This window comes from Rhipicephalus sanguineus, chromosome 1 (assembly GCF_013339695.2).
Source record: "Rhipicephalus sanguineus isolate Rsan-2018 chromosome 1, BIME_Rsan_1.4, whole genome shotgun sequence".
In the NCBI taxonomy this organism is placed as follows: domain Eukaryota; kingdom Metazoa; phylum Arthropoda; class Arachnida; order Ixodida; family Ixodidae; genus Rhipicephalus; species Rhipicephalus sanguineus.
In genome coordinates this window covers 128,075,505-128,101,380 of record NC_051176.1, presented here as the reverse complement: position 1 = coordinate 128,101,380, position 25,876 = coordinate 128,075,505, and the positions used below count along the sequence as shown (strand labels likewise).

At 47.5% G+C, this 25,876-nt stretch overlaps 1 protein-coding gene across 1 annotated transcript in view; it reads right to left on the bottom strand.

Moving 5' to 3' along the window:
- LOC119397658 (uncharacterized) overlaps nt 1–25,876 on the bottom strand; it is a 48,568-nt gene that overhangs the window by 20,909 nt on the left and 1,783 nt on the right. The window contains exons 2-5 of the mRNA XM_037665085.2: nt 24,091–24,299; nt 10,466–10,674; nt 9,309–9,395; nt 5,706–6,404 (exon numbers count right to left, since the gene is read on the bottom strand). Of these exons, the coding sequence (XP_037521013.1) occupies nt 5,706–6,404; nt 9,309–9,395; nt 10,466–10,674; nt 24,091–24,151 (1,056 nt within the window). The 5' untranslated portion in view covers nt 24,152–24,299. The remainder of the gene's footprint in view (nt 1–5,705; nt 6,405–9,308; nt 9,396–10,465; nt 10,675–24,090; nt 24,300–25,876) is intronic.

Below are 25,876 nucleotides of genomic sequence, written 5' to 3'. Positions count from 1 at the left end.
TGTTTCGGAGCTGCGGACCTTTTGTTGCGCCCGGCTGTCCGAGCGTGGGACCCATCGCCCTACGGCCTTCACATGGCGGGGACCACATGTTGCACCCTTTGGTGCAACAGCAGCAGAGTCGACGACGCTGACCTGGGCGAGTGTGGCTGGCACCCTCATTAGTGTTGTGTGGGACGCGATTGGACCGTCCCAACTTGCATAAATTCCCCCATCTAGGGATCTGGGGAAAGAGACCCTTTAAAACGAGCCCCCGCGAACCCGCGGGCTCATTCGACGCGCAATCATCGTCATGCAGACACGAAATCCTCGTCCTGTAGGACGAAATCGTCATGTAGAAACAATCTGCTCGCCCATGTAAATAAAACCTCTGTTAAGTTTGCCTTCCTCCAGCCTCTTCCTCCGGAGTCTCTGGTGCCTCCAAAGGCCGGTCGCAACAATGTCGAGTTAGTGTTTATTCGCAACTTTCAGCTACGGTGGCACCGCCACGCGGCAACCGGTGAAAGCCGGGATCCGGTGATAGAACGAAAACTTGCCTGGCGACAACATGTGGGCTGTGCTTCGTCGTCGGTGTTTTCTGCAACTTGTTGTTCGTGTGGCCAGTGAATTACGATGGATTTTGTTGGTCCAACGTCGTGGAACCTTTGCGGTCAAGTTACGGGTAAATAGCACAAGATAAATCGCGTGTGCGCGCCAAAATGCTCAAACCGTATACCGTGAAAGGCGTCGTAAACGTGGTTAGTTTTCCCTTGGACCGGCGGCAGAAAAGTGAATGGGATATCCACGTGCGCATCGGGAAGCTTGTCGCACAGAAAATGATGGTTTGCATCGCGCATTTCAAGTCGGCTGACTTCTGGGACGCAACCGAATTGCTCGGGATTTACGTGCCAATACCACGATACGATTATGGGACACGCTGCAGTGAGGAGCTCCGGATTAATTTCGACCACCTGTGGTTCTTTAGTGTGCTCCTAAATCTATGCACGCAGGTGTTCTTTTGCATTTTTCCTCCATCAAAATGCGGCCGCCGCGGCCGGGAATCGAACCCGCGTCAACATGCATCGCGACACCTTACGGGCTGTGCTACCAGCAGGCGAGTGCTCTTTTTTTTTTTTCATTTACAAGACGACGGTCAATAAAAATATGCCTTCGCGAGCGGAAAAGCACATCGCAACAGCCTGCCGCAACTGACACCGGCGAGCGGCGGCTGGGCAGACGCCGCTGCCGTCCGCGATCGAGCGCGAGCACGCCGTAGAGTGCTCCAATTTTGGCAACACGATTGAGATTGTATTCTTATGTCAGGCGTCGAAATACGCAATCAGCTTTCTCGACACCCTCAATATGAAGAGCAAGGTGGAAACGAAGCAAGCCGGTTGGGTGAGATGGCCTGCATTGTCGCTGTTTATCTGCGATCCCATCGCAGGTGCCTTCGCATCGTGGTTCCCGATCTCGCGAGTGGCTTGGACGCCGGCGCTTTTTTAGATGAGTGCCACACTGGAAGCACCGCGTTATTGAATTAGGAAATGGTTTGCATGATAAAATAATTGTAGCACATTTTTTTCATGCCACCGATAGCGGCGATACCGGCAAATACTTCGGCATCCTCGGACATGATGAAGGGAGTGGTAAGGAACCGACCAGCGGCACGACGTTGCCTGTCTCCCGTGCTGCTTACCACTATGGCTATACGGCCGTGCAATCGCCATACCGGGCGGATGAGAAAAATCTGCCGAGTTTGCCGCACGCCGGACGCCCGATGCGGCGACCGAGTACGGCGAAACATCACCGTTCAGCGCGTAGGACGTCAAATCACATTAAAATCGTGCTGTGTGTCTCACAGTTTATGCGCTCAAGCGTGAGCTACTTCCGGCATCGGAAGTTGAATGCGGTGGAAAATTATCCTAGCCGGCAAGCGGCAGCAACCAACGACAAACACATGCGACGATGACTCCGTGCGTGCGGGCGATCACCGGATCGACAGCCATGTTGGATATCTTGTGGCGCCCCCTATAGTTGCTGAAAGTTGCGAATTATGTGCATGTTGAAGCCATATTTGCGCGGAATTCACCATATGATGTGTCCACGTGCATGTTAACTACTACAGCTATCACAAATGTTTAATCATGTTCACGGACGTTATTCGTCGGGATGGAGATGTGCCACCAGGCGACAACTTGGGTGCGTCCACATCAAGCGATGCTATAGCTGCCAAACACCAATATACATTGTCCAAGCTCTCGTATATCAATGCATAGTAAACAAAAAAAAATTACTTCTGCGAGGACACGTTTCAGTTTCGTGTTATACCGATTCCTATGACGGAAGGATCAAGCATGTTTTTTGTTGTTTTTTTGTTAGGCACAATCACATGAAGCCAACAGATAATGAGGCCAACGTTTAATTATCTGTTGGCCTCATGTCCTGTTTAAAATGACATCATGCACAAAGTCTCACGACGCGCAGTAGTCGAGATATCCAAACCTAATCACACAATCGGACCGGATTCACGCTGTTATCTCTTTAATTCCGCTCACAATAGAAATAAAGTATACATGGAGTATAGTGGTGTACTCGTGTTATCGACAAAGTCGCTGAATGATAATAATTCTTATTATTTGATATGAATATACAAATGCACCAGGACACAGAGGAAATAGGGAGAGAGCAGGCTGGTAGCTGCCACCTAGAGGGGCACAACACCTGCCTACACTTACGGGAGGAGGGAAGAGTTAGGAAAGGAAGGTAGGAGGAGAGAAACAGGAAAGAAGTTGGAAAAGTAAAAAAAAAAACGAACACTTTGACAAAACTAAAGAACGAGACAAAAACAAACATACATTAAAGTTCAGTACAGCCCTTGCAAAACGGAAACAAGAAAGTGAAATGACTGCAGCCTTAAGTAACATTGCTTACGCGTCCGCTGTGAAATTGTGCACAGCAGAACGACTAATACCTGTGATGGCATAACCACATTAGTATCTGCAAATTTTGAGCTAATACTACCGTCTTCTTTAGCAAATACAAAAAAAGTTGACGCCGACTGCTTCAGGGACAACCAGCCTCCTACATGTCTTTCGCGACCTACTTGGTAATTAAAATAATTTATCGTTCTTTTTTTTACGAGCCAGATTTCTATGATTTCTATGATTAGCCGATTTGATTCAATTTCGACTATATTAGTCTCCTTAAAGTTCAAATAAATTTTTAAAGTTTCATTCCCTTCTAACTGATTCCACAGACATGCAAAGTGATCGTTTGAACACAAGTGCTGCCGCACTACTACTCAATGAGAAGCTAAAAAAAGTGACAATAGAAGACGAGGAGGACAGCCAGGCATGCACCCGGTTTACTGTCATAAGAAGGGGGGAGGGGGGGCGGTATCAATGAGATAAGACGGACAGGCGTAATCATCCCGTCGTGTCTGCTTTGCGCTAGCTGTACCAATCGTACAGTTATAAACAACTAATTTCTTATAAATAAATTGTTATAAATAACTAACATGCCCGACTCTTCGTACTTTTGGTATACGTGAACCTTTTCGAGGCAAACTAATGATTGGAAGGTAGCGTCCTCATAACCGATGGAGATCCAATCGTTCCAAACTCTGATGAAATCATCTTGATTTTTTTTGCAAGATTCGATACAAGTGTGTGTAGGATGATCATGCTTATGGGCGTGACCAAGGATTCAGAACGTTGACGAACGCACGCCTACAAGTCCATTCAGGTGGCTGATCGTCTACAGGTTGCAATCATGATGACAAAAACTATTAAAAAAAAAAGAAACGTCACCTTCAAAGCTCGACACTGTGATAAAAGCAACGTATTTTAAAGAAACTGTGTGCCTTTCAGTGTGCAGCAGATTTTACAGGAACGGTTACCAAAGAGTTTGTGTTTTCAGCTGTCCTCGAATTATTTCATAACGTAACTAGCTTATCGTGCAAAAGGCATAGGCACTACGCCTTACGTATCTCAGCGGCCACCCTTAAGTAGCAAGTGCCCCTGGAACCATGCCATAGATTACTATAGAAGTACGTGTTTAAAGGGGCCCTGCAGCCCAAATTACGAATGTTGTTTTATTGTACGTTTGCTTACTATGGGACTTGATTTGGCCCTGAAATCGGTTCCCGCACCGACTGCAGCGTGTTACACCAACAATGTCTGAGAGCGGATGTGACGCGAAGGCACGTGCAATACGAGTTGATCTGTTTGGAATATAAAACATAATTCGCATGCTTACGATGTATTCATTGCGAGGACTTTAAAAATAGAAACATGCTTTGTGCCTGTTATGATTACGAAAGAGATAAATTTGTGCTTTAATCAAGCAACGCTGTGCTTTAATTGTGCTTTATTATTTCATTTTGTATGCATTTGACACAGGAAGCACTGTCCAATGGCCTACACAAAGTTCTGTATTCACCAATATATCGTACTTTTAATATCTGCATCAGGGTACAACCACTTATTTCTCTGTGGCAAAGCTCCCGATTTCGCTGCACTCTCTGTCAAGCTCTGCTATTTGGTGAAGCTGTTGTAGTTTTGCGCTGTCGGCCTAACGGCCCATGTGGTTATTGTAACCTGTGGTAACGAAGCCCGGCGGCTTGCGGTAGGAATGCCACAATGTGCGGAAAAGTTCCGCTACTGCGAGATGTAAGCCGCGTTTTGATTGGAACCAACATGCAACTTCACCGGGTGAGTGAAATGCGAAATGGCGTGCGAATTTCTGTAGTCATACTTTATACTGAATTGGTAAGTTGAATAACTTTTGTTTGTCCAAGTCAATCCCAAAATTCTTTCTGAGTTCATCTCGGGACGATACGGAGAACTCCTTGTAATGCAGAACTCTGAGGGTAAAATTTGAGTGCAGGGCCTCTTTAAGTATCAGTGAAAAATGATCGTAGAAAGCAGCACAAAAAAACGCAGACCATGAAAGAACCACATGTATACAGCACAAACGATGCTTTCTACGATGATGCAGTACCAACTCGCCCAGCAAGCCACTCTTGTGAAGAATAATAGCAGGATTTGACAGTAGAGAAGTTCGAGGCCTTGGTCGCCTTTCACCAACAGTAAATGTAGAATTCACGCAATCTGATGTCAGCCAAACTGCTAAAACGATAGCCAAACTTCCTTCATTCCCATCGTCCCTATACTGGCTGCGTTCTGCGTCGGGTCGTCCTCTTAAATGGTCAGAGCGGCAAACCTGTAACCAAAGAAGTACTTCCAACTTGAACAAACTAGGTAAGCGTTCTGTACACAATGGATAGATACATTTCCGGCGCGCCTTTGCAAGGCTAGTTTTGTTTGAAGCTGGTCCTACCGGCCTCTTCTCGCGTTTACGATTTAACTAGGCATCAAAGGAGTTAAGAGGGTTGACGCTTTCTGCGATAACTTGGCAACACCTTTTAGAGCAAGACAGCTCTGGTGGCAGAAGCGCTAAAGCGGTGTAATGAATATTTGAAGAGCCGTCCCATCCTTTCGAGTCCCTCCCCCCTGCCCCCATCAATATTTTTGAACTGAAAACGTTTTCGCCTCATTAGCACAACGACATCATGCTCGAGGCGTCAAAGTAATTTGTCTGCGGAATTATTCAATCGACGAATGCTTAATAACGTGTCACCAGGCTCATGCATGGTACTACACGCAGGCACAAGAAAGCGGTAAGCTCGCGACATTCACCTCATATCGAAGACAGAGCCATATACGCACCTCTAACGACGGTGCGTCGATAAGCTTGGCCTCACCCGCCTCCGTGGCCTGAGCTCGGCTGCGGTGGGGCACTTCGGAGTCGTCAGACTCCTCCGTGAGCACCGAGTCTCTCCAGCGTGCGAGGCCAACGTCTTCATCTCCGAAGCCGTCCGCGAACATGACCCTATTGAAGCACGAGCGCACCTCTGCGGTAGATCCGTGCCTCGTGAATCCGTTCAGGACATCATCGCCCAGAGTCGACACGCTGTCGTTGTCCGAAGGCCTGACGGCCGCCGTGAGCGCGCCCACGGACTTGTGGCGCCGGCACTGAGCAGCACCGACCGCAGCGGCATCGTCACGCGACGTCTTGTCCTCGTGCAACGTACCGTTGTACAAGTCACCAAACACACTTCCGTCGGTGACCACGTCGAAGTTACAGTGTCCCGCCAGGCCGCGGGCAGTAGTGGCGTCTTGCTGAGGCTCGGTTTGGTTCTTCTTGCGCAGTCTGGGCCTGGGCAGAGGACAGACTAGCTGGAGCTTCGAGTCGAGAGGTGAGGACTTTGGCGGCAGCAGGGCCGAGTCGCTCAGTCCACTCGAGTCCTGAGAGGACGAGCAAGCCCGCGCAACGATGGTTGGCCCCGTGTGGTCGTAGCCTCCATTATTCGGCGAGATCTCAGAGTTGCCCGCCCGACAGCCGTGATTCAACTCGTCCCGGCTCTCCTGAAATGAACACCCGGCAAGCCCATGGCATAAACGCGGCAAAGAGGAGCGGAAATGCAAGTGAGGCAATCGCGAAAGTGCGCAACGAACGAGCGAAAGCCAAGACAGCGGAACGGGTGTATACTCACGCCATAGCACGTTGTCAAATACGAGGCCACGTGTGGGTCGTGGCTGACGTTAGCTAAGGAAATGCTGTACTCGTACCTACAGGCCTGGGCATCGTTCGTTAATACAAACGTGTTTGATTGAGGTAGAGTTATCAGTTTTACGCTGCGACACCACTCAGCTGTATTTTTAATGCTCGAGAAATGCCAGAAGCTACGTTAGAAATCTGATGACTTGGCCGGTGATACGAGCGGAAAAGGGTAGAGCGAGGCTGTGGAAAGCTGTTTAGGTTGTAAAAGCTGGCATTATAAATAAGAGGTGTCGTCTGCAATGTCCGAGTCAAACTAGCCGCGTGCCCAACTACAAAAATGTCGTTGCGTACATCGTACGCGGCTTAGGACATGTCCCAAGCTATGGCGACCTGGCATAAACCGAGCGAAGTAAAAAAAGCCAATAAGCGTGTGGTGCTTTCCGACATACTTTCGAGATGTAGATACACACATGCTGCACAACGCACACCTAATTGTGGCTAGAGACGCATTCAAAGCGACAATCATCAACGTGCCGGCTATTCTAGCGAAACAAAAGCAATAAAATAAGTTTAAATACGTACGGTTTTCATGTCAATACTGCCTATAAGAAATACACCCCACTCGAAATCTCATCAATGTTAAATTAGGCCGTATAGCCAGCCTCTTTTTTTTCTGAAGCGCAAATAAATCTCAACACGCACAACCTTTTCATTATTTTCTTTTTAGTCTGTCTCCATTGGAACGTTCATTGGCTGTAGCGGCATAAAAACGTATAAGCGCAACGCTTCCGCCCAGACGTGATAAATACAGCCCTGCTCGCGGTGCAATTTCCTGTACACTTACCGTGGCTGCAAGCTGCAAACGTTGTTTAAACTCCACCAAAGTCGTTTGTTTTTCTTGACAGGAAAACTTCTGTATAGTTCATGGAATGGCTACGAAATAAGAGAAATCCAAGACAGCAAGGCGGGTGTACTTAGTTTTCGTAGTTTCTGTCTCTTCTCTGAAGCGTGGAGCTGTTCATTTCATTAAACACAAGTCCACTTCTCTCGTCGAAAAACTCAACCCAGATAAGTTCTAAAAATTAAGAGGAAATAAGTACGGACGCATTGATATAATTTGCTTAAAATGTCGCAAAAATTTTGTTGAATCTTCGAGAATCGACATTTGAAGGTGCTGTGCGCTGTGGAACATGTACTTTGGAAAGCGAGCGTTTTTTTTTTCTTTTTGATTATTATACAGCTTGTCTTTTCCATATCTGGTACAATATACAGTGGACTCTCGTTGGTGAGATTCCACGTTATACGTTCTTCGGGATAATGCGTTTCTTTTTTTTTTTTTCGTTTCCCTGCCAACCAAAGCAAAGCAAGGTAAATGGACAATATTTGTGGTCTTTAACTGTAGCGTAGCAATTATGGCATGAATGTAAAGAAATTAAAGTGGACGAAGAAGCAACTTGCCGTCGGGTAGTGGCCGAACCTACAACATTAGGATGACGCGTCCGATGCTCTAGCTGCGACGGCGGTCGCTCTCCCGTCCACTTTCGGTCCCGTCCACTTAAAGTGTATATGCGGTCCCTACCGGCGGCAAGTACCTTAATTCCTTTCCATTTATGTCATAATTACTACATTACAGTTAAACACTACAAAGAACGTCCCCTGTACCTTCCTATGGCTTCGTTATATCTGTTGGTTTCGTTAGGTTAGGTTACACTGCAAATGAGTTCTGCGGAATCCCGCAAGGTGGCGGAAGGGTTAAGAAAGGGAAAATAGACAACCACCCGTTTGTAGCTTGAAGCCACAAGGAAATTCATATGGATTTCTCAGAAATCTTAGTTGCCGAAAAATTTGTCCTGGTCCGGGGTTCGAACCCGGGACCAACGCTATTCCGGGGCGGTTGCTCGACCAGTTGAGCTAACCAGGAAGCTAGCACCTGGGGTTCTTTTCATGTGTGGCACATGTTAAACACGCACCTATTCCGCGGCCCATGTGTTTTGCCTCTGCGTCTTCTGCGCGCCGCTCCCGAAGGAATAAGTGTGTCTCCAAGGTGACTGCTCCGCGATCTCACAGAAGACGTACGAGACGTCGGTACCGTTAGTGAGCCAGAATGCGGCTATATTGGCTTCGCCACTGCTAAGAAGGGTTATCCAACGACGCCCATTTGCAAGCGCACAGCACGCTAAAGCATTACGGGTGTCCACACAGGAAAACATAACACCGGACATTCACTTTGGCGGCTTGTGCCTGGAGGAACAAGTATCATAACAGAAGAAAAGAGCATAACGCGCGAGTAGTTCACTTGTTGTGGTCGTCCTTTTCTCAGAATTATGTGCGAAGAACTACGACCGTTTCTTGTGTTGTTGTGGACAAAGCTGGAATACAAGATAGCGCTATATGCGTGACCCGACCCTCATTTCCTGAATAAACTGCTACAGAAAATTTTACCAGAAAGCTCGCGTACGCTTCGGTTTGCACATTGCAACTCTGGTAATAATATCTAAGGTTTTACGAGCCAAAACGACGATAAGATTATGAGGCACGGCGTACTGGAGGGCTCCGGAAATTTCGACCACCTGGTGTTCCTTAACGTGCACCGACATCGCATGCACAGTGCACGTGCCTCTAGCATTTCGCCTCCATCGAAATGTGACCGCCACAGCCGGGATCGAAGCCGTGACCTTCGGGTCAGCAGCCGAGCAACATAACCACTGTACCACCGAGGCGGAAAATATTTCAGCTCCCATTTACACTGGCTAAAATGCGTTACTCACCGAGGAATCACTATTTGGCTCAGACTGCTGCCTGTAGACCGTAAGTGTCACCAAGCCCGACGCAGCCCTCAGTATCTCTAGAGCTTGCTGCAAAATATTTAAAAACAAGAACATTTTCACACTCTCAAACAACAATGTCCTCTAGAAATATAGGAATAATAGCTGCTGAGGTTGTACGTAATATCATTATGAGGCACGCCGTAGTGGAGGGTTCCGGAAATTTCCACCATCTGTAGTTCTTTAATGTGCGCCTCAATCTAAGTAAGTGGGCCTGTGGCATTTCACCTTCATCAAAATGCGGCCGCCGCGGCCGGGATCGAAACCACGACCTTCGGGCCAGCAGCCGAGAACCGCAATCACTGCACCACCGCGGAAGGCTTCTCTACAAATTTTACCTCGCGTAACACAGCGCACAATAAACGTCGAGCTAAACGCAAGGCTTCAAGGTTGTTTAAGAACACATGCATACAGTCGCGTATGGCACGTCTACCCTGCACGCACGCACACACGCGCACACACGAGCAAAGGCAAAACAAACACGCGCACGCGCGCACACACGCATAAGCGCGCATGTGTCAGTCAAGCAGCCAGAAGAAAAATTGACCGACGATTACGATACTGCCTAATGCGAATTATGAGTGCAGCTTCATGTTGGGACCACGTGAACTGTGTTTGAAGTTCTAACTATCCGCAGTTGTAGCAATGCAATATTCGTTACATATTGCCACGGAAACTGCCAGCGCTCTAGTGCTACGCACACCACCCTGTGCATTGCAGGCGTCGCGAACCAAGCGAAACACTGACAGCCCCGTTGCGACAAGCGAAGCCAGCCGCAAGTGCACGTGCCAGCCCTGCATGCGTACGAGCTCCGACCGAGGGGCCAGCGCGCGTGACGGGCCAGCGCGCGTGACGGAGGAAGAAAGCGAAGTTAGAGGTCAGTGGCTCTCTTTCGTCCTCGTTCGCCCTATCGGTTACGCCGACGGCGACGCCGTTCAGCACAAGAACGGGCGCCCAAGAGCTGCGCTCCAAAAGGAAGTTGCATGAGGCATAAAACGAGACCGGCGCTGATATGAACAGCAGGATCCCATGCTAAACAGCATCATATGAACAGCTCACGCTAAACTATAGCGCGTGCACGATAAAGTTTTTATACCAACCGCAGTGCTTTTGCCGAGCAAGCGGACGCCATTCACTTTGAGGATGACGTCGCCCGTTCGTAGGCGACCGCAGAGCTGCGCCGGCTGACCTGGATAAAGTTCGTGGACCCGCACGTAGCCAGTCTCAGCAGGACCGCTGCAGTCCTTCAGGATGCCGAGGCCCAGGCCGCCGCCCGGAGCCTTGCGCAGCGCCACCGTGAACACCTTGGCTGCACAGGGCGTAGGCATGATGCCCATGCATTGAAATCGCGGCGCGAACCCTTTGACATGGCGATACGCGCAGATAAATCACCATGGTGTTCAAGAATAAACACAAGTACCAAGGCAGAGCGTGCTGTTCGGCTAGATGGTTTTTCACGGCGCGCAAACGTCGCCAGGAAACACGAAGGGCCAAGGGAGACAGCAATTAGACAATCGCAGGGCACGTTTCAATAGAGACGCGGTTCGGTGCAGTCACAGTTATTAACGCGATAGCGTGAACAAGCTCGTTTCGCAAGAATTCCGGTATCGGTCTCTGTGCCGGCGTCGTTGGTTGTGAGCGAAAAGTCAGCGTTGTCCATGATCTAACATTCAGACTGGATGAAAGCAAAAAAATAAAAATATTCGGTTCGAGTGGGACCGGGGATTCGAACCTGCGACCACTCGCTCCGTGGGGCGATGCATTTAATTGCTCGACCATTACGCATACATCCTTTAGCATACTAACGCCAAGTCATTCATATACACCATTTACCGTTAGTGGTACGCACATCTCGGAGGTGCTTCAGCGTGGCAGAGGCTTGACTATCACCCGCGAGATGGCGCAAAGGGCCCACAGGCGCGCTTCAAACGACATCGGCCCGGCTGTGATTCGTCGCTCCGCAAGCATGGATATAAGAGCTGGAGGGCGTCCGCACTTAAGCTTTCCTTACGGCACGGTTTAGGTGTCCACCGAGAAGCGAAGCTAGGCTAGCGATTGGGAAGGCGACACGAACACGGTCCAATTACGCTATAGCGTTCTACTCTCGAAAGCTAAGCTCAAGCATCCTCCAAGTTTTTGCTGTTTGCCAATAACTAAAATTAATATGCGAGTTTCTAGAATCCCCAGCGCACACGGGATGATGTTTCGTGTTCGTTGGGGATTTTCTTTATTACTGCAAAACAGGGAGCCCCTAAGTTAACAAGTGTCAGGGGAACTCTCATACATGATCTGAATGGAAAAAAAGGTTATATAGACATCAATCAGTGGTCACGGTAACTATACATATGATTTCAAAAAGTAAAGAACTGTGCGCAAGACAATATACAGCTGTTTAGTAAGACAAAAATGGCAAAGAAGACTTCTGCAAAGAACAAGCCACGTCAGGTAACATTTGAAAGCATGGAAGCAATGTAAGATGTAGTAGTATTGCTGCATCAATTATTATTATTACGATCACAAAAGTCAGTTGTTAGGATGAAGATGGTTGTTGCATAAAATATTTCTTAGCTTGGTTCTTGAATACATGCTCTGTTGGTGATTATTTAATGGTATGTGGCTGTTTTGCGAGTGATGGCACGAAGTGCATTGCATAAACCTGCGCTTTTAGCACGGAGGTATAAATGCATGCGTGCAAGTACACAACCAATTTTTCTATGCAAATATGAGGATTGGAGACATGCCGAGTAAGATATGTCGGTGACACAAGACACAGAGTGAGCACCATTCCGCTTTGCGTGCTTGTGTGCCAGTTCCGCGACATATACATCCGCGAAATGTGACACAGTATCTGCGGTTTACACGCCATTATAGCACAAGCACGCAGCCGGTAACGTGTTGACAGCTGCGGCCCACTATGACCGCACTTGATGCTTCGACGCTCTATAGCGCAAACGTCGTCCACCGCCTTTCACGATAAGCGCTTATATAGCACTTACACAGCTGACATTCGCATACAGCTGGAGTGCGCGGGCCGTGAGCGCACAGCACGACCTCTGATATGATGAAAAGCGTTGCCGCAGCAAGCGCGTGCTCTGAAACAATCGTCATCGGTATCGCTGTACTTGAGTTTCGTGCCCCGCCGATGGCATGGTTTTGGTTTCTGTGCAACGAAAAAGAAGAGAGCGATGCCATCCTTTCCATTGGCTGCATGCATCCCTCGTTGCAAAATTTGTTACGCTTTCCGTTTCCCCAAATGCCTCCGAAGCTGTCATAGCAACAATCCTTAGCGAAGAGAATCCTTGTTTGCAGAAATGTCCCAACCAAAGGTGTACATCAAAAGTAAAGCGTAAAAAAGATAAACGCATTAGCGATGGGAGTGCAGGCAGTAGAACGAACGGCACCGCACTCTCGGGGGCCTAGCTAGACATTTTTTTTTCGAGGGGGGGAGGGGGAGGTGGAGGGAATTGCTACGCCAGTGGCTCTCTCCTTTAATTTTCACACGTCGTTCCTGTGGCGCGTTGCATGTGGGCTTCGAGGCTATCTGCCACGCGCTCGCCTGTTCCCTCTAATAAAGATGACGAGTCTACGTCAGAGCACTGCATTTTTTTATTTCTGGATGCTTTGCTAAATACGCTAAATAGCTACTTTAATTAGCGTAGTTAGCTGACTACTGACAACTTGAAAATGTTCGAACGGCACCGCACTCTCGGGGGCCTAGCTAGACATTTTTTTTTCGAGGGGGGGAGGGGGAGGTGGAGGGAACTGCTACGCCAGTGGCTCTCTCCTTTAATTTTCACACGTCGTTCCTGTGGCGCGTTGCATGTGGGCTTCGAGGCTATCTGCCACGCGCTCGCCTGTTCCCTCTAATAAAGATGACGAGTCTACGTCAGAGCACTGCATTTTTTTATTTCTGGATGCTTTGCTAAATACGCTAAATAGCTACTTTAATTAGCGTAGTTAGCTGACTACTGACAACTTGAAAATGTAGGTGCTGCCAAGAAGATTATATATCAATTTCCAAATCGTGCAATAAAGTCCTTATTCTATTCCCTGCATCACGGCGACGTTTCTCACTTTCTTTTTTGCTAGGAAACAGATTAAGTTCTTGAAGAGCGCAGGAAACGACTTGTGCAAGAAATGCCATCTGCTGGCATCCTCTGACTGCTGCCGGCATGTTCAATTATGCTGAACCATACCCGCCACGGTGGTCTAGTGGTTATGGTGTTCGGCTGCTGACCGCATTTCGATGGAGGCGAAATGCTTGAGGCCCGTGTGCTTAGATTTAGGCGCACGTTAAAGAACACCGTATGGTCAAATTTCCGGAGCCGTCCACTCGTAATCATGTCGTGGTTTTGGGACGTAAAACCCCAGCAATTATTATAGGTGTGCTGAACCATATCCCCTATTTTGACGTGATCTCTGCACCACTCTAACGTCAGCAGTCAGAAACATTGACCCATTGTCAACTTCGTATCGCTATGGGTGCACTATGGACTGTCCACTTTGATACAAGGCTTTTCGGCGCAGTGATCATGCTCTAACTCGCAGCCCCGAGGTAACCTGTGAAGGGAACTTTGTGCGCGTGTGCGTGTGACATGTAGCTAGCCGCAGTTTCGCTTTACGCACGGTTCCGTTGCTCAGGGTAGGCTCCATAGTGCGGTAGCCTCATTTCTTTTGGCGTGACCGTACATCAGCGCTAAATCGCGGATTGAAAGCATATCTGGAATTGGCTCGAGGTGCTACAGACCAAGCATACTGTGACTGACGTGAAAGCTAAATGTGAACGCAAAGGGTCACAAATAGCGCGATCATAACTTATGGTAAGGAGCGGCTGGTGCATGCGAAAGAGAATGCAGTTAATCTTTTGTCTTTAAAAAAATGTTGCAGGGGATCCCTAAGCATATGAGATGAGAATACGAAAGCGTATCTTTTTTTTTGGCTAGGTTGTTATTACGGAGGGGTGCTACAAGGTGACGTTGCCGAGTCTTGTTATAAAGAGTGAGGCAATGCTAGGGCGAATTGTGTTTACTTAGATGATTTGGCACAATGAAGTGATGTCGACAACACTGTACACGTCCTCTTCTATTTCATTATGGCAGAACAGCGCAAAATGCGGGACAGTGAAACACACAGGACGCAACGCTGACTATCAACTTCTGCCATAATGTTCATGAACCAACAAGCCCACCCAATAACCCCTGTGCATTATATTTTTTCTCTTTCATCGTCGAGGCAGTAAGCATTGCAATGTCGACGAATATTCTGCCGATGTCGACGCTAAGCCTACAATGTCGACATCGGACTCACTATAGCTACTTGTTGCAAAATCACTGTGCATGCTGCTGCGACACTGCCTCCACACAAGTTGCAGTCCAACTGATACGGCGGATAAGGGCGCGCTCCCTTCGAGTCGGGACTTCCCCTATCCTACACCGCGGCTGCAAGTGGTTGCGGTAGCAGTTTTTGGTGCCGGCGTCAGTTCCGGTGGGATAGGTCACGTGTTTTCCGGGCACGGCTTTCGCGAATGCCAGCCGATTGCGCGCTTTCGCCAACCTAGCCAAGTTACGCGTCGCGTTAAAAAGACGTCACTAGACGTCGCGTTAAAACCACGCGTCACTAAGCAGGCTAAGCGTCACTCAGAGCATCGATGGCTTGTGAGGCAGGAGCACACGTAGCTACGATCGAGCTTTAATCTCTAGGTCAGAGTGAAGATGTTGACGTGCGTGAGCAGGCCGGGTGACGACAGAAGGTGTCAGCGGCTGGCACTTCTTACTCACGTAGTTTACTGTGTTCCTAAAGCGTTCATTCATTCATTCATTCATTCATTCATTCATTCATTCATTCATTCATTCATTCATTCATTCATTCTCTTTATTTTCCAGAATAAAACGAAAACATTACATTCTGGATGGTCTCCTGGGCTAAAAGCTGTAATGAAACAGCTTGACTAGGGCGCAGAAGACCAATGACATGGCAACAAGTGACCGGTGAAAATATTTGCACCAAATTTACAAGATATATCACACATTGTACAAAAAAATATTTACAAAAACAAAGCATATAACAATACCCGTGTAAGCGTAACAGGGAATGATTTTTGAATAAACACATCTCTAACAACAAACAACACTAACAGAAAACTCACATTTGTTTACAGAAAAGAAATTATAATACTACAAGTACAAGGAAAAAAAAACAGCAATAGTACACCTGTAATTCTGGCAGTAAACTACACGAAACAATAATATCAACACAATATAATAATAGAAAAGCATGGTAGCTAATCATATACAACAATATACAGTGAAATGTAGTACAACATTAAGAAATAATTGAAATGTATGAATACATTAGCAATTCAGAAATATTTCACGTAATGTATTTAGCGCAGGTTTATGTAAATGTTTATGCTTATTAAGAATACATGGGAGGTTATATTTCAATGACTGCAGTTTATAGTCAGTGCGAAAGCGCGGTATGAGCCATCCTCCTACATTACGAGTATTGATAGCATGACTGTTGCGTTGCAGTGCAGCAGTTAACTCGATAAATTGTTTAAATGAAGAAGAACATATGTAAAATGATCGCAGGATGCGGAACTCGTACTTCACTTTTCCAGCAATAAATTGAGAAGCTTTGTTGTGCTCCAGCATTTATATAAAATTATTTCTTGCTTGACTTGAAAATCTGATAATAGAACACCTTGACAGTACCTACAAACTTTCAGTCGTCGGTAGCCACGTAACTACGCTAATTGAATGTTCATTAGCGTATTTAGCTAATGACCAATAAATTAAAACACACATTTGTTTGGCATTGCTCAAATTCCTAAGGACAACAGGCTTACACGAGCGGCTGTAGACTTTTTAATGATGCCGCATACCGCACAAGACTGCCGCTCTGCGCTGTGAAGTTATGTGTGTGCGTGTGTGTTCCCCTCTCTTTCTCTCTTTCTTTACTCTTCTTTCAATCTCCCCCATCCCTTCCCCCCTGTACAGGGTAGCATACCGGTTATGCCAAACTGGTTATTATCCCTGTCTTTCCTCTCTCCCGTTTTCCTTCCTTTTCCTGTTTTCTGACGCCCGCCGTTGCTTTAGAATTCAGTTGCTAAAAAGTGCAGTTTTATCCTGTATAAATGCTCTGCTTTTGGGAATTCTCAGCAGTCTTCGGAAAAACACCCGGAACATAATGCCAGCTTTGTAATTTCGCGCTTGTAATCAGCTCGCACAAGATAGAGTGAACCGGAGATCATTGGAAAATGCCTTCGTCCTGAAGTGGACCTAAAGAGGCTGAAAAATGATGATAATGACGATGTTACTACTAGTTTTTTACGTTTCTGTTTGTGCAATAATACCTGAGCAAGAGCTTACCTCCTTATGTATAGATATATATATATATATATATATATATATATATATATATATATATATATATACAGAGAGAGAGAGAGTTAATTTCGTTCGCAAGCGTTTCATTCGATTCATTCTTTCTTTTAGTTCAAAAAAAAATAAAGGCAAAACTTCAACGTTCCGCCCGACTACCAATGTGAATAGCGAGCTTTCATTTGGCGAATGGTACCATGAAGTTCGCGTCATGCTTACGTCAGTATTCAATGAAAACGGTAGAACGTCTAGAAAACAACTTACAGGAGTTCTCGCTTGATCACAAGGGTTTCGCTTCGTCGCTTTTTCTGGATGGTTAGTGTCCCTTATCGTGAAGCTGACGGTATCCAAGGGCTCAAGCGCAATCAGTGTAACACGATAAGAAAGCTCCAAGAATAACACGTAGTGCCCGATATAGATAGCAGTTACTCAAAATAATGTTCTTCTTTTGCTCGCATTTTTTTTTTTTGTCGAACAGGCTTTGGGAAAGAGACACATGTGCGATAAACAGTTTATTTCGGTCTCTTCTGGTGGTATGCCGGAAAAAAGCAGACATAACTCGACAAAAGAAAGCGAAATGTTCAGTGAGCTGCATGAATGAACTATTTCCTCATTAATAATAATATCTGGGGTTTAACGTCCCAAAACCACGATATGATTATGAGAGACGCCGTAGTGGAGGGCTCCGGAAATTTCGACCACCTGGGGTTCTCTAACATGCACCTAAATCTAAGTACAGGGGCCTCAAACATTTCCGCCTCCATAGAAAATGCAGCTGCCGCGGTCGGGATTCGATCCCGCGACCTTCGGGTCAGCAGTCGAGCGCCATAACCACTAGACCACCGTGGCGGGGCAACTATTTCCTTGTTAACTCTACAGAGCAGACGTTGTGAGTGCCGCAGTGAAGCCGAATAATAACGAAATATATTCGCCTAGCAGGATAACCAAGACTATATACCACCATGCTTACTAGTTCACGGCCGCATTTCGCTGAAGGCGAAAATGCAAAAACTCTCGCGTACGTGGATGTAAGAGAATGTTAAGCGATCTCAGATAATCAAATTTAATATGGCGTGCCTCATAATCGTTTCATTATTTTCTTTTTAATTTCGAAAGTCTGCCCTTGGGCATTTTTGACCTTAAAACCCCAGAATTTATGAAGAATCTTCGACAGTATATACCACCACCCTTTACGAGAGATACGTCTACTAAATGTACCCCAACTCGCAACCCCCCTGCCTTCCTCAACGAAACACAATACGTTACAGCAAAAACGTTTCTATAAAATTCTTCTCGATAAAAACAACTTTCGCATAATGTGTGCGTGCTGTGGCTTCGCTAAGAGCCTCGGGAGCTTCCTGAATTACTACTATCGGCGCGCGCGAAAACACGTCCGCATATAGGACAGAAGCTGCTCACATGTTCACGTGCCGCCGTTCTCCTTCAAAAATATGACCTGCAAGGGCGCGAAATCCGATTCGACTGACTGACTGACTTCGCACCGGCTGTTCATTCCCGCACAGCTGTGCGACACGCTTGACGTGGCTACTGCCGGAACACTGTCGAATCCAGTGGGCGGCAGACCGTGCACGCCGTGCTCGGTACAGAGGGCGGTCGGTCAGAAGAGCGCGCGCGCACAAGCACGCACCGCGTCGGGTGCCCAGAAATGCGCCGCGGATGTTCTGGCGGTTTCGGTCTCGCGCGTGGTTAGGCTCAGCAGTTGCTATACATCCAAACGTCGCCTTTGACGCAAAGCCGCGCGGTTTCATCTCGTAACAGATGCCGGAAGCAGTGCTCGACATGAACGAAGGCACCGTGAACGTTTCTGTGTATATATTATATAGCCGTCACGTGTAAAGTTTATGTGGCCTTCGCGAAACGAGCTTGGCAAGCTCCTGCTACGTATATATGGATATGTAGGCTTGACAACAAGGGCACGTGTTCATTTGCTGAAGCGCGTCGCGCACGCAGGTGTAGCACTTGGGGGGTCTGCATGCCCCGACGCACGACAATAACGAGCCGGAATCGCCATCGTCGATAAGGATACGGAGAACAATGTCAGAGATAAGACGTTCGATGTTGCACAAAGAACAGATCAGGGGGTATTTCCGAAGGAAAAGACACGTAAGCAAATATAAACACCTTGTTTCTCGTGGCTATATTTCTCGCTATGGACTGCGTTGCACGTATATTATCAGACAGAAATAAGACAAGGATCGCGGCAAGTTTAGTGCCTTCTTTGTGAGCGCGGTGGCACACTCTTTAATGTCTAAAATGGCATAAATCTTGCCCCATTTCCACCAGAATAAATCATTAAAGTCGTTAAGACAGCGAAGATTTAATGATGCGCAAAAAGCCTATGTGAAAATGCTGCCTGTGAAGGCGTTCTTGACGTGATATAATTGGTCACAGGGATTTTAGATGAGTCAGTCAGCATATACCTCTCGAAATCTTGAGCCGTTCTCAATGAAGATAACCCCGCCACTGAACACTAATTACGCTTGCCCTGGCACGCCATAAACGGTGATATTTCGAGCCCTTCTTTTTTTTTCAACAAGGGCGGTTAACACGTCAATTGACACCGACATCCGCATTTGAAATTTAACATGACACGCCTCCAACTTTAACGCTATAGCCTTCAAAATGAGGTGTCGCTGACGTGCACGTATTCAGAAGTTTACGAAGTCTGACAAAAAAAAAAGCGGGTTGGGGGAGAGAGAGAACATTACCTGACTTTGAGCATGCAGCCAGTTTCAAATGTGCTACACGTGTGCTGGTGCGCGCTATCAACATGTAGTGCGCTTCTGCTTTAATGACTGCAACATAAAACGGGACTAAGAGAAAGGCGACTCCCCCACATTTAGCTACTACTACACTTAAAATCAGCGTCCTGTCAGGTTCAATTAGCCACTCATACGACCATACCAACATGATCGAAACGTTTGGCTCATTCGGACGCTGTTTATTAAGGCGAAAGCCTTATATGGCTCATGAGGCGGAAAATCAGACGTCCGTCGGTGCCGCAAACTCAGACACGTGACCGCGGCGCGGTACGCGTTATGGAAAATTTTCCCAAAGGCCCAAAGGCGTGCACGTATTCAGATGTTTGCGGAATTACGTATTCAAAAGTTAGGCGACGCCGGCCTGTGCATAAAAGAAAACGAGGGGGGGGGGGAGCCGCGTATGCAGACGGCCGTTAGCAGGCACCCGATGGGTTGAGAGGTAAATGGAATAAGTGCGGCCTATAGTTGATTCAATGCATCTGCGCTAAGGCTTTCACCGTCAAGTCTTGTTAACGATTGCGTAAGAGACCCCGTAGAATTTTAACATCCAACAGTGAGCCAACAAGATGGTCTGCATTTTTCGATTCCAGAGAGACGTTTCAAAGTCTACCAACAGCCCTGCATCGCGGTGCTTATGAACCGCTTCTTGGGTCATTCTACTCGTCCCAAAACCACCACGATATGATTATGAGGCACGCCGCAGTTTACTCCGGCCTAGCTGGGGTTCTTTAACGAGCACCTAAATCTAAGTACAAGGCATTACTGCATATCGCCTCCATCGAAATGTGGCTGCCATGATCGGGCATCGAACCCGCGCCCCCGTGCTTAACATGAACCGTTCAACACAATATAGCCGCAGCCACCACGGTGGGTTTTCCTTCACACTACCTCGGCGAGGTGTGCTTCTATAAGCACGCATTTTGTGTCGCAACGATGTGACCAACCCAACAGAGTCAAAGCGAACAGCTGTTTCCCACAACACTTATCACACAGCTATTGACAATGTGCGCACCTTCAGATTACAGTAACAACCGGGCCACTGGTTGCACAATCGGCAGCTACGACGAAGCAGCGCGCTCTGCCCGGCAGCGTGCTTTATTACAGCGTGCTGCGGTACCGTATGCAGCCTGGAAACTTGGTCGCATTACACTGGAAACGATGAAATTCGGCGAAGCTTGCCAACTCCTTTCGATGCACCTTGGAAATTTCGTTCGCCTTTGACTGCTTCCCGCCTTAAGTTGCAGCGAGGCAACCTTCGGTCGGTGATCGCGCCCACAAACGCCATTCTGTTTTGCTACACATAGGTTTGACGGACAGATCCCCATGTAACTTTCGCGAGTTATATATTGTTAATCTGGACTTAATGCGCCATCCCAACTACAGCTATAGAAGGTCGCACAGCGCGTCTTTGGAAGATTGGACTCGGCGGCCGCCTTTGAGCGCGCAATCGTCAGTGCGCGTCCCCATGTTTCCTCTTGTCACTTCCACATTTTCTTTCTTCTCTGTAGCCTATAGTACAGGGCAGAATTTCTTTTTCTGTTGCTCTTGTCGCTGCATTTAGGAGGCATGTGATGTGTCCTTTTATTCCCTTACACTAACTCAACGCATAAAATGAGACCTTGGGTTATTCGGCGACGCAAGCCACTCATCTTGCTTTGTGGTGCATACCTGCTGGATCTAGTTTATACCAGGGATTACAGACAGATCAATTAAGGCGGAATGTTGGGTGGCTAGTTGGCATCGAGCACAATAGGATTATTACTAGCGTAAAGGGGACAAGGTTGCAGTAAGTTTAGGTAATCTATATGTACGCTGAGACTATTTTATTTCATCGTATAGAAGTAAGCAAGGTTGATAATACTCAGTAAAAAAAAAGAAAAAAAAAGGGGGGGGGGGGTAAAAAGCGGGCAAGCGTTTAAAGCCTGGACGTTGCGTGGGCTCGCGATCAGAGGAAGCCAAGCACACACAGCTCAGCCACTTTGCGGCTGTCTCAAACGAGCAGCGAATCTATAGTCATGTCAAATCTAACTTGGAACTCCAGGGTGCTGCGCCGCGCGGGTAAATCGCTGGGCGCTTCACGTATTTTGCGGACTACAAGTAAAACGCGAAAGAAAGGAACAGCGGGCCTATGCGGTTTACCGCATCATGGAATACGGAATACTTTTCCGTTTGCTCCGGGTCGTCACGCTTCGCGCCGCCGGCGGTGCGCATGTGGGGGGCCCTGACGTATTTCGAAATGACCAATCAGGAAGGACCAACATAGAATAGTATTCCGTGTTACGGTACAGGCCCGCTGGACAGGGCCCTGAGAACGACTAAATGAGAAAGCTCTAACGAATGCATAACTTTCCATCAGAAGTTAAAGGGACACTAAAGTGAAACAATGGATCGGTTTAGATTGATAACTTGTGCTCTGGGAACTCTAATGTCGTTAATTTCAATTCATAGGTTTATCAATAGAGTAAAAAATCAAGATCAAAGCTTCATTTTTAAATTTCGCGCCGAAATTGCCGCATGTGACGTCACGTATTTCAAAGTATATTTTTCGTATTTTGGTGACGTTCGCTTAACGAAATTTCCTGAAACTTGGTATGTTAAGGCTATGGCCCCCTCAGAGGATAATGTACTTCCATTTTTACTGGTTCGGAACTACGCAGAACCTAGCAGATGCCGCCAAAATATATGACGTCACCACGTTTGGTGCGGGAATTTCAAGGCGTCGCGGCCCGCATTTTCTTTTAGCCCGTTTTCTCGCTTAACAATCGTCTTCTCGCGGCAAGCGTGGTGATTTTGGAATTGTGAAAAAGCATTTTACTAATATAAGAAATTACCTACAAGGAGTTTGCTTCAATGTTAAAAACATCTTTAATTATTATTCTCTGATTATCCAGCAAATCAAAAGTTATACTGCTAGCACGTAAGAGTTTTGTAGTGCCGCGAGAAAAATTCATCCAGCGCAGGAAATTCGAATCTGCCCCGCCACGGTGGTCTATAGTGGTTATGGCGCTCGACTGCTGACCCGAGGGTCGCGGGATCGAATCCGGCCGCGGCGGCTGCATTTTCGATGGAGGCGAAAATGTTTGAGGCCCGTGTACTTAGATTTGGGTGCACGTTAAAGAACCCCAGGTGGTCGAAATTTCCGGAGCCCTCCACTACGGCGTCTCTCATAATCATATCTTGGTTTTGGGACGTTAAACCCCAGATATTATTATTATTAGGAAATTCGAATCTTTCATGTCTGGCGAGCGGATGTCCGTACACCATCATCACCAGTTTGAATGTGCCGCGCATGCGCAGACAGCCGAGTGAGGGTGTTTATATAGCGCGCAGTTCGCTCGTGGCCACCGCGCTCATGGCTCACAGCTGCTGCGCATACGACATTGCGCTCTACTATGCTCAGTAATGTGTACGGATCACGGTGCAAGATATATACTCTTTAGGTGGGGACACTCCTCGGCTTGCATGCAGAGCGCGTTCGACCAGATAAAGTAACAACGGCGCGCGTCTGTCGGTCCGGTGACCGCAGCGGGTATCTATCGGCGGGAAGACGCAACTTAAGGGAAAAAATATGCTTTCTGCACCGTTGCTATAGCAACCAACGTGGTCGGCGGGAACGCCGGCGTCGGCCGCATGTCTCGTTTTTAGCTCGCGAAAAACGCGGTATGCGTTTCTAACTTTACTTGCTGGCGTGCCATGGCCGCGTTCGCTGACTAAGAAATTCAGATTTCCCGCGAAGCGCCAGTTGCTACGGGAACGCGTTTTTGTGTTAAAGTTGCGTAATACCGCCGATAGGTATCCGCTAGCCGTCAGCGGACCGGCGGGTGCTCAGCGTTGTTACTTTATCTGGTCGATGGCGTCTGGCGAGTGTCCTCACCTAAAGTGTATATATCTTACACCGTGGTACGGATTAAAGTGGCGAGTTGAGCGTGTTGGTACATAATTTCAAAATACTGCAGCGCAATTAACAGACAAGGTCGAAACGAGACGACAAGGACGGGCGCTGAACATCCAACAACATTTATTCGTAATTCTCACATATATGCTCGCTGTCCGGTACAGTACGTCCTCCTCAGCGCATGCGTAAAGAACGCCAGCTCTTTATCCGAAAGCGTTATGGAGGCGACACTAACGCGACCCGCACCAAGATTGGAGATGCGCTCGGCTTCAACTATTTCTCGTCCAGCGCCCGTCCTTGTCTATTTATTGCGCTGGGGTATTTAGCATCGCATACGGACTGGACGCGATTTCAAAGTGGTACAGCGCGTATGCGGAACATCTTCTTTAAGGCAGGTAGTACGTATAATGTCCGAGAAGCATTCTCGAAAGTTCAAACACACACACATACACACGGTGCGACGTGCATCATATAGGCTGGAAGAAGCAGGTATAGCGGCGAGCGCCGCGTCGCGCGAGCATTTCTGCGCTATAATGCACAACGCCTCGAGCCGAATGTGATCGTTCAGAATTTTCTCTTTTTTTAACAACATCGTATATAGTGCAAGTACGTCATAGGGAAAGAAGAAGAAAACTGAGTCACGCATGCACACTGAGCAAGCTTACACTTGTCGCTGGCGACTTGGTCGAGCAGACTGACCGGCGGCGTGTGACGCACGTCGGCCATTGTCGCTGCCGGCGTCCCAAGACGGCGGCCGGGCTAGTCGGATTTCCTTCCGGCCCACCGATATCCCGCTCGGCCCGGGCTCGCGCTGAAGCCTGGCTCCTCCGGCGCCGCCGCCTCCCCACGGGCCGCGAGCGAAATCGCATCGAAGCTGACGTATGTAAGAAAAAAAGAAGGAAGCCGGTGCCGGCAGAGAGAACATTACGTCCGCGCATGGAACTTTCGCCTATCCTCCAGCCTCGGCCAAGTAGTACGTATGCATGGGAAGCCGTGGTTTTCGAGAATGCGGCCGCGTTCATGAACGGTACCTTAGGAATGATGCGCGGAGATAAATTTTCGTATATACGTATACGATGAAGACACTGTAAAGTGGGCGAGTCGCCGTGTAAGAAAATAAGCGACATGGTTTCTTATACGGCGCGAAACAAGAGGCCCCCCGGCAGTGAGATATGCGTAAGACAAATCCCTGTACACAGGATCAGCGTTTGTCTCGTGTATGAAGCTGTGCACCTTCTCTATTTGACGCGGCAAAAACAAAGAAAAAAAGAACACGCTCCAATAAAATCCTGTGTACGCATATGTCGGGACAGTCTGAGAACGTTGACGGCCATGGACAGGATTTTGCAGGGCCTCCAAAACTACTACAGAAAAAATAAAAAAAAGCGCCTCGGTTCTTGTGGACGATTGTCGTGTAGTTGGTTCATAGAAAAAATATAGATCAAAAAGCCGCCTTTGCATAGAACATCTTACGTTTGACATTCGTTTCGGAGGCGATGTCGCGTGCCGCACTCGACGTGAATACGTTCCGCGGCATTTTGCGATTTGGCGAAAGAGAAATGTGAATACGCGGGAATACACGAATGTAGTACGACGGTTTGCTGATGATTAACAACCGCGACAAATAAGCAGCGATGATTCTCCTATCTCCGTGTGCTCGTATTACAAGCTTCACGTACTATTGGCTTTTCTTTTTTTTTTTCGGAAGCGGAAAAAAAATGTTTAAGGTCCGCCATCTGGGGCAGATAACATAATTCTAGCCCGCGAGCTGGATTCTGCTCAATGAGGCACAGAATGAGCTCAGTGAGATACTCAATTAGCACTGCTTGAACGAGAAATCGAAATACACCGTTGACTAATTACTGAATTTCACTAATTAAGTTTTTAACTAACTGCATTTTGACAAAAACATTGCATTTTCTAAAGTTGGGGCCTGTGAGACAGCGAGATATATACACCTGGAAATGATTCTGTGAATGAATCATGTTTTGAACAATGGGTGTTGAAGCTCGCGCTAAAAAATATATGATTTATTTTATTTTAAAATATTTTTTTGAAGAAAAGAACGCTGCTTGAAGCACGATAGTATTTGAACACCCAGTGTACTCAACACAAAGTGATGCAAACAACACAGCTGCGTCAACACCAAGTGATGCAAAAAAATCAACATCATGCGATGACGACATCATGGCGTCATCGCATGATGTGACGTCATTATGAAGCCATTATGACGTCACTGTTACGTCCCATAACGTGACGCCATATTTGACGACGTCTTCACACGATATCGTCGCTTGATAAAAGGTGGGCGGATCCCGGAGGCTCTACGCCTCCGATCCCGGAGGCAGTCTAAAATCACCTTATGTGCATGAAATTGTCTGGAGGCAGGGGAGGAGGGGGCGGGAGCGTGGGGGGGGGGGGGGTGGTGATCAGTGCAATCAACTGACAAGT